This window comes from Callospermophilus lateralis, chromosome 13 (genome assembly GCF_048772815.1).
Source record: "Callospermophilus lateralis isolate mCalLat2 chromosome 13, mCalLat2.hap1, whole genome shotgun sequence".
NCBI lineage: Eukaryota > Metazoa > Chordata > Mammalia > Rodentia > Sciuridae > Callospermophilus > Callospermophilus lateralis.
Genome location: NC_135317.1, coordinates 80,343,937 through 80,352,609, shown reverse-complemented (window position 1 = coordinate 80,352,609; position 8,673 = coordinate 80,343,937). Strand labels below are relative to the sequence as shown.

The window sequence follows — 8,673 nt, the reverse complement described above, 5'->3', positions numbered from 1 at the left end:
GGGTGTCCCTTCATCTCACTTGAATATTTCCTCCTTGGTGGGGATGTGGGAACTCCCCCAGTACATATGCAGGGCCCCTGTCCCGAGATGTGTCCCTCCTGGACAGTAGCTATTTTGGCTCTGTTGGGACCTGGGTTCCAATCTGCAGTCTGCAATCATTAAACCCTATGACTTAGAGGAAGATTTGTAAACCCTCCAAGAGCCCATTTTTTTTCTCCTGGAAATGTGAGATAATGATACCCACTTCTTAGGCTTCATGAGAATATAATGTTACAATTCCAATAAGGCATTCAGCATAGTATCTTTATTCGTATTTGAAATAGTATTATTAATTAAAGTAGGGAATAAGAGTATAGACTCTGACAGACTTCTTGGCTTAAATCCCAGCCCCACTTCTTGCTGTGTGACCACAGGAGTCATTAGCCTCCCTGTGCCTCAGTGTCCCCCTCTATAGAAAGGGCACGGTAAAAGTGTTTGCCCATGCGGATTTTGTGAAGGATCCTGACGGCAGTGCCTGGTTGTAGTAATGTGCTGTCTGAGCTGCCAGTCAGCAGGAGGCCCCGCCCCCCTGCCCTGCTCCCCTGTGGCCAGGCAGCCCCGTGAGAGTTCTCCCTGCAGAGAGGACCTGGATGGGGGATCAGGGCTCTCCAGTGACCATGCCTCCTCACTAGGCCCTGTTCATGCTTATAACTATGGAGCCCTGCACAGAGGCCTCCCTGGGGAGCCGTGGCAAACTCCCTCCCTTCCCAGGTCTGCTCAGGCTCTTCATCTTCTCTTGCAAAAAGCAAGCGTTGCTGCCCACCTTTGCGCTTATCTACCCTCAAGGAGATGAATTAGGTCTAGCCCCATCTGGAAGCAGAAGGAAGGACCTAATGACTTTCAAGAGTCCTCCAGGCTGGCCCTCAGTCCCTTTCCCAAAAGGCCATAGGCTTGGTATTAGGGGCCCGACGCCCCCTCCCAGGTGTCCTCTGCTCCCCAGTATTTGCTTTTTTTTTCTTTTTTCTTCTTTCTTTCTTTCTTTCTTTTTCTTTTTGGTACTGGGGATTGAACCCAGGGATCCCCCAACACTGAGCTACATCCCCAGCCCTTTTTATTTTTTATTTTGAGGCAGGATCTCCTTAAGTTGCCCAGGCTGGTCTCTAACTTACGATCCTCCTGCCTCAGCCCCAGATCTCTGGGATTGCAGAAATGTGCCACCACACCTGGCCCCGTGGTTGCTTTGGGTCAGGCCCTGGGCAGTTCTTCTTCCTCTACAGGTCAGGGTGGAGACCCCAATCTGCTGGGGCCCCAGGTTAATAGTCGACTGAAAGACTGAGATTCTGCTCTAGATTGGGGGGTCAGGCTCTACGGAAGGGCTGGGAAGAGACAAAGCAGAGAGACATGCTTTGGAGTGAGGCCAGCTGAGAGCAGCCCCGTGAGGCAGGGAAGGGTGGGTTTCTGTGGCTGCCCAGGCACGAATCCTAATCCCATGCTCTGTGCTGCGGACCAGCCCCGTCAGGTTCTTCAGCAGCTGTGTGTGACTGGGTGTGTCTGTGCCTAAGGGCTGTGTGTGTGGTGGAAGGTGTGTTCTCCGCACACATCTGCCTCTCTGCCCACTGACCTGTTTGTTTCAAGAGCCCCCCACGCAGTGCTGTCTCCCCTCTGCATCCCAAGTTGTTGGTCCCCATTGTGGCTCCCTTGGAGGGGGAGGGCAGCCTCAGCAGGCCGGGATGCCAGATAGGGGCCCAGGGTGGCTGGCCCTGCACTTTGCACCAGCCTCTAGCATTTATGGCAGTTGATATGCTGGGACCAGAGGGTACAACAGGGCATCAGCAGGGGCAGGTGAAAGGAGGGCCATCCACACAACTCAGTTTCTTCTAGGGCCAGTGCTGGGGCAGTCTAAATGCCAAAGGGCCCCAGGTCTGGGACCAACCATTCCGTGTAGGCTTAGCCAGGCATCACCTCGACACAGCCCTGAAAAGTCAAGCTGCACTCTAGCCCAGAACTTTGGTCTCGGCTCCTTAGGAGCCACTTTCCTCAGTATTTGGGGATGAGGGGGCTGCCCCAGTCCCCACTCCCCTCAGAGGCTCTGCATCCAGATGTTAGAAGAAAAAACCTGACTCAGAGGACAGACCACCAGCTGCCTCCACTTTGGTGAAAGAATCAGTCCTGAGGGGGTATGACGGGTGCAGGAGTGTGAGGGGAAATCCTGAGAGTGGAGGACAAGGAGTGTCCCAGGGAGAGCAGGGAAGCAGCCATCTAGTGGTTGATCTTGGAACTGCAAGGCATTCTGCTAGCGGGACTAGAGGGCAAATCTGGCACCACAGTGACCCACCCAGGTTTGCAGATGGGGTGGGGATGTGAAATCAGGCAGGGCAGGAAACTGAATGGATATGCCCTTCTTGGTGACTGGAGTCTAGGTAGGGCCAAGTCTGTTCTCAGAGGTCAGGGTTTTGGTGAGTGGAGCATGCTAGTTAGAGAGTGTAATGTCACCAGGACTAGAAAGAAGGCGACCCAGGATGACCTTAACAGGCAGGCACCAATTCTGATTCTGAGCTCCTGACTGTGGATGGTTCCTGAAGCCCAGTTCAGCCCTCTATTCACAAACTCCACATCTTCCCTTTCTTCTGAGCCCCGGATAGTGGTCAGAGCTACAGAAATGACCAGGAAACTGGATTTTTAATGGTGAGGCCACGATGCCCGTGGACACTACATGTCACAGCAGCCATGGAGGGGAGCTGCACAGGGATGCAGGAAGGTGCTCTCCCTGCCGTCCTCAGCTCGCTGCACCACAGGCTGGCCTCACTGCGGGGAGGTCTTCAGCTGGCTTTCTCTTTCCTCTCTCTCCTCTCGTACTGTGCGTGTTGCTTCCTGGCTCCGGGGAGAGCATGCAGGCTGGAGGGAACAGCGTGCAGGAGGGGTCAGGTGAGATGCTCCAGACAGAGGTGGGGCAGAGACAGGTGAGTGTGCTTGAAGGAAGGAGCCTGAAGCAGGAGCACAGAGTGCAGCATAGCAAGCCCATCTGTGGGGACAGAGACAGAAGCCATTAGTTACAGAGACATGTGCTCTTTAAGGATCCCTGATTTACCGGCAGCACAGGCAATCCCCAGGCTTCTCTCTAGTGCTGCATCCTGGACTGAATCACCATCCTTAGTGTCTCCTGTGAAACCTCAGCTTCTCAGCCCAGGACCCAAATCCTTTCTCTCTTTCTAGGCTGCTCCCTGGATCTTGTCTGGTCTTGCCATCCTCCTCTGTGACTCATTAATTCTCACCTCTCTACTTTTGTTGCACCCCCCAGATCTTCCAACGTGCCCGTCCCCTTCATTCACACACTCGCCTGTTATTCATCAGAGGACTCCTCTGTCCAGAGGGCCTGCCATGTGTCGTCTGCAGCTGCCTGCCCTACCGCGCATGCGCTCAGCTATCCCACACTGGGCTTCATGTGGCCTAAAGTGACTGCTTTGCCCAGGGTCTCCAGCTCTTTGTAGAATGGGAGGTCTTACTCTCTCCAAATGGCACCTCCCTCGGAGCAGGGACTGAGTACTGGGTACTTTACAGGGTACAAGGGGTAGGGGCGTCCTCAGGAGGCATTTATGAGACCTTAGAGTCTCAGAAAGTCGGAGCTGGGGGAGGGCCTCTAGGATCATCTAACCCAGTGTTCTCAGGTTCTTGTGAGCCTCAGAATCATGCAGAGGGCAGACCCTCCAGTGGGTCTGGGGTGGGGCCTAATCAGTTGTGATATGGATGATGCTGAGCCCAGGGCCACTGAGCTGACACAACCCCCAGTTGTATACAGTGGGGAACAAAAAGGCTCAAAGCAGAAGCAGGCCTGAGTGGCAAGGGCTGAGCCCCGCGGTGCTCTTCTTCCTGCACATACTCCACTCCACCTCCCAGCCCCAAACCTGGAGTCTCCTGCTCCCCTGAGACTCCGAGAGTCCAGAGAAGAAGGGAGCCCGTCTCTAGCTACCTCTACTGGGAGGTTGGAGACTTGGCAGCATCAAACATCTTCTTCCGGCCTTCCATGCCAGACATGGCCTCCACGTTCTTCCTCCAGTCGCCCACCTCCACAGGCCGTTCCTGTGGGCAGACCACACACACACACACATCATGCTAGAGGGGCAGCCAGAGTCACCGAGCTCGAGAGAAATTGGATGGCAGAAAATCAGCCTCCTCAAAATGACAGGAAATCCCAACACCCCTGCCCAGTGGACAAGGTGCAAAGATTCAGCCAGACGTGGGGACGAGGGTCAAGCAGAGCGCCACAAGAAGGAGGTTGTGTGGATGGGGCATTCCGGGTGATGGTGTGACAGAGTGACAGGGCTGGTTTCCACCCTAATGCACCACAGGCCAACCTCAGCTCTGACCCCTACACCACCTTCTGCCTGGTGCCCTCCAGCTAAGGCCACATCCTCCAAGAAGCCTGCTCTGATGAATTCAACCCATTTTCCATTCCATCGGCATACTCCCTGGCCCATCTCTCCTCTGTATGAAGCTTCTAGGGCCAGAGACTGTGGTCCTTACAGGACTCGGTACATACACTGTGAGATCAGCCAACTTTGAGTGATTTGTTGCTGAGTGGCTGAACCCAGTTCTCTAATTCTTATGCTCATGTGTCCCTATAGCCATGATGCTGTCTCCCTTGTCTTTATTCCCAGGGCAATTCGTTCCTCAACCTGCTTTTCTTTGTGTCCCAGTCTCCTCCTCAGATCAGAAGCAGCCTGAGAGGTGGAAGTCAGTCCTCTTTCTTTGGTTAATGGTCTCCTAGTGTGTTCTAAAATGTTCTGACTGGCTTCCCACAGGAGCTCCTGAACCAAAAGATGAAGGCTAGTAGGGCAGGAGGTGGACAGTTCTGAGGAGAGGGGCCCTCACCTTCTCTGTGTCTTCCTTCTTCACAGACTTGAGGTTGGCCCTCAGGTCCATGGATACCTTGTGCTTCGAGCCCAGCAGAGCCCGAAGCATAGCATCAGCGGAGACGCGGACCCGTCGCAGAGGCGGGCGCTTGAACTTTCCACGGAGGTCCAGCACCTTCAACTTCAAGTCCTTAATCTGCAGGTGAGGAGGGGCCAGGCTTACCGGAGGGGTAGCTGGCCAGGGGTTCCCTTCCAAAGGACCCCAGACTTCTAGGGTTCCAGCCAGAGCCACAGCCCCAATTCCCCAGGCTCAAGGCCAGACCCTCTGGAACACTCAGACCACCCATCCCTTCGCAGATCACCAACATGCACATCAATACATGGACGAACAGTTGAACAGAGACCCCGGCCACCCTGTCACTGTAGCCTAGGGCAGTCTGTCAAGCCAGAGCTCCTGGTGTGGAAGCCCTGTCTGGAATATGGAGCAGCATCCTCCTGTTCCTGAAGCCCCCTGCCTGCTAACGGGTCCCTTCATGGCAGCCCGGCCCCTTGCTCCAGCAGGTAGAACCCCACCTCCCTGCCAGTCCTACACCCCGGGAGGAATTCCCAGGGTGTGGTCTCTGAATTCTTGGGAGCAAATTATCACTATGGTGGACAGAAGTGGGAAGAAGGATGCGGTCTGAGCTCCCACACTCCCTGCCCCGCTGCTGGGGCCAATGTGCAAAACAGCCCACCCGCCACAGGAGTCCTGTCCCCCCCACACACACTCTTCCACTCCCTGGAGCAGGTCTGGATGGTCCCACACTCTGCGAGGGAGGAGCACTGAGCACCAAAGTGGGAGTCAGAACCCAGCATAGGTTCCAGGTCCACCACTGTGTGACCAAGGCCCAGTTCTCAGCCTCTCTGAACCTCAGTGTCTTCATATTGTAAGGTGTAAATAATAGCCCCCACTTCACCCCCAGGCACAAAGGGAGGATCAAAGGACCTAAAGTACATGAAAGCCCTTCACAGAGGTAAGATGTCATTACGAGGAGGCATCTGATTACCCGTGTGGGTGAGAAAAGCCCATCTGCAGGTGGGAGGAAGTGAGTGTTTTTTGTGTGGTTATCCTCCCTGCCCATCTCCAGCTCTCCAAGGCTAGGAGGGGGTCCCAAAGCTTGCTGCTGAGTGGCCACCTCCCTGGCCCCGCAGCAGGAAGGGGACCACATGGCTGCTCACCCCTCCTCAGCCAGACAGCTCCCGTTCTCCCCACCCCAGTCACACTCTCCCCGTCCCTTGGACTCACCTCCCTGGTGTTGTGGAGGCACTTGGCCTCGATGTCATATCGCTCCTCATCCACCACCTCCACCTTGGCGTGTAGCTCCCGGCACAGGTCCTGAGGGAGGCCGATTGACGGGGCAGGCGTGAGGAGGGACAGTCTCCAGCCTCCCTTTTTGGCTTCTCTGCCCAGCACCCTTGGCCTCTCCCCAGCCCCTTTGCAAGGCCTGGGATCTCCTTTGCTCTGAGGCTAACTCTAAGCATGACAACTCAACAACTCAACGTGTAAACCCTTTGATCCTTTCTGTGTGTACTTGTTTTCTTTTCAAATAGTTTCCTTGTGATAAGAGTAATCTGTTTGTAGAAATCCTGAAAACTAGGTGTGAAACAAAAATAAGAAAACGAAAATAACCAGTGATTGCCACGACCTGGAGATAATCATTTGTAACCTGCTGGTATATTTCCTTCCAGTGTCTGTTCTCTGCCATCACTGGCATTTAAACCATTACCAATGTTTTGGAAACATTAAAAGGTGGGCGTATTGGCACATGGGATTCCAGCTACTTGGGAGGCTGAGGAAGGAGGATCACAAGTTTGAGGCTAGCCTCAGCAACTTATTGTCTCAAAATAATATAAAAAGGGCTGGGGATAGAGCTCAGTGGTAGAGTACCTGCCTAGTATGCACAAGAATCTGGATTCAATTCCCAGTATCGAAAGAAAGAAGGAAATAAAATTTCTAATGAAATCAAACATGGCCACTCCCTGGGCAGTGGGAAGATTAAATAAGACCACATAAGGACAGAGTGCCTTGCAAGGAGAGCTGTGAGTCCTTGTTAGTTCAGGCTCCTCCCATCATACCCCACCTGTGTGGGGCACCCACCCGAGCTTCAGCCCACCTGACTCACCTGCAGGGCGCTGAGGGACAGGCCTCGGGTCTGCAGCGTGGGGATGCGCTCGGCCAGGTAGCGCACCTTCTCAGCCTCTCGCTCCTCGTGCTCCTGCTCCCAACATTCCTTGGCCTTGGCCAGCATCAGGCTCTGGACAGGACAAACCCTGTGAGTCTAGGTCCAGGCCCTTGTATTTCCCACTGAGCACCAGGGAGTGAGGGGAAGTTGGCCCTGGGCTGGGCCAGCTCTGAGAACACAGTTCAGTGTGGCTGTGTGTGCAGTGGCTAGCAGCAGGCCACATCTAGGACACACTGAGCAACCACACCTGGCATCCGTGCCCCAGAGCTTCCTTTGCCATCAGTCTTCTTATCACTTTTTGCTGTTTTGGCCCACAGAGCTCCAAAGATACAAGCACATACCAGAATAAAGCAAGTCTCTCTGCCTCCCTTGCTGAGGCTGGTCCTGGCCTCCTCTCAGGACCCAGGTGGGTACCAGATCTGTAGTTCTAGTTCCCACCTGCTGACCACCTGAGCCTGGCACTGGCTGCAGCCGTGGACAGGTTTCCTCTGCCTCTCATCATCTTGCTCTGGCCTCCTTCCTTTCCTCCTCTCTTGGCCCTCCACATGACTTCAGAGTCTGCACTAGGCTCTCTGCCCCCCTCTGAGCATCCCCCAGGCCACACCCAGCCTCACCTTCAGCATGAGCTTTCGGGAAGCAGTGATCTTGGATTTTCTCTGAGGATAAGAAAGGGGAAGAGACAGGTGGTAAGGTGGAGGCTGCAAAACTGGACTTCTGTCCAGGCCAGGGCAAGTGCAAGTTGATGTGCATTATCATTACCCAGAATTCTCTGCTCACATTAGGTCCCTTAAAAGTTTTGGGACTTTGGGGCTTAACACTTTGTGGGTTGGGGCTGTAGCTCAGTGGCAAAGCGCTTGCCTTGCATGTGGGAAGCATTGGGTTTGATCCTCAGCACCACATAAAAAAATACACAAATAAAATAAAAGCATGCTGTCCATCTACAACTATAAATAAAAAAAAATTAAGTTCATCTTTGTGATTTAACTCCTCAAATTCAGAGAATGTCACCATCAACTACCTTGATCTAGGGACTGAGGCCCCACTTCCCATCCTGGTTCTGCCTTTGATGGAATGTCATAGGAGACTGTGTAGGGCACCTTCTCATCCATAAATGAGGATGCTGAGATCCACCTTACCTAGGTTCACAGTTATTACCCAACAAAATGAGAATACAGATGTGCAAATCCTTTGAAAAACTTAAAAGTTGCCCATTTTAGCAACCTGGGTAGTAATGCAGCAATATCTCAATATCCATCATGCCAGAGATACAAGCTGTGTTGCACAAAAAAAATGAAGCCTATGTATGTGGACATTTAAAAATTGAATTTTATTTATTTTTATTTATTTATTTATTTAATACTGAGAATTGCCCAGGTGCGTCTTGCCACTGGACTACATCTCCAGCCCTTTTTCTATGTTTTATTTTGAGACAGGGTCTCGCTCATTTGCTGAGGGCCTTACTAAGCTCCCTGAAGCTGGCCTCCAACTTACCATCCTCCTGCCTCAAATTCCCAAACTGCTGGGATTACAGGTGTGCACCATCATGCACACCTGTAATTTTTTAAAAATATTTTTAAATATTTAATTTTTTAATTTTTTTTTTAAATATTAACACTACCATA

The 8,673-nt window shown here is 52.8% G+C and overlaps 1 protein-coding gene across 1 annotated transcript; it reads right to left on the bottom strand.

Moving 5' to 3' along the window:
- Positions 1-2,845: 2,845 nt before the first annotated feature.
- On the bottom strand, positions 2,846-7,728 carry Tnni1 (troponin I1, slow skeletal type). Its single transcript, XM_076831954.1, has 6 exons — positions 7,666-7,728; positions 6,992-7,123; positions 6,115-6,204; positions 4,849-5,025; positions 3,947-4,056; positions 2,846-3,001 (listed from the first exon to the last, which is right to left on the bottom strand). Exons 1-5 carry the CDS (start codon positions 7,672-7,674, stop codon positions 3,949-3,951), a joined length of 516 nt encoding a protein of 171 aa, XP_076688069.1. The 5' UTR covers positions 7,675-7,728; the 3' UTR covers positions 2,846-3,001; positions 3,947-3,948.
- Between the last annotated feature and the right edge of the window lie 945 nt (positions 7,729-8,673).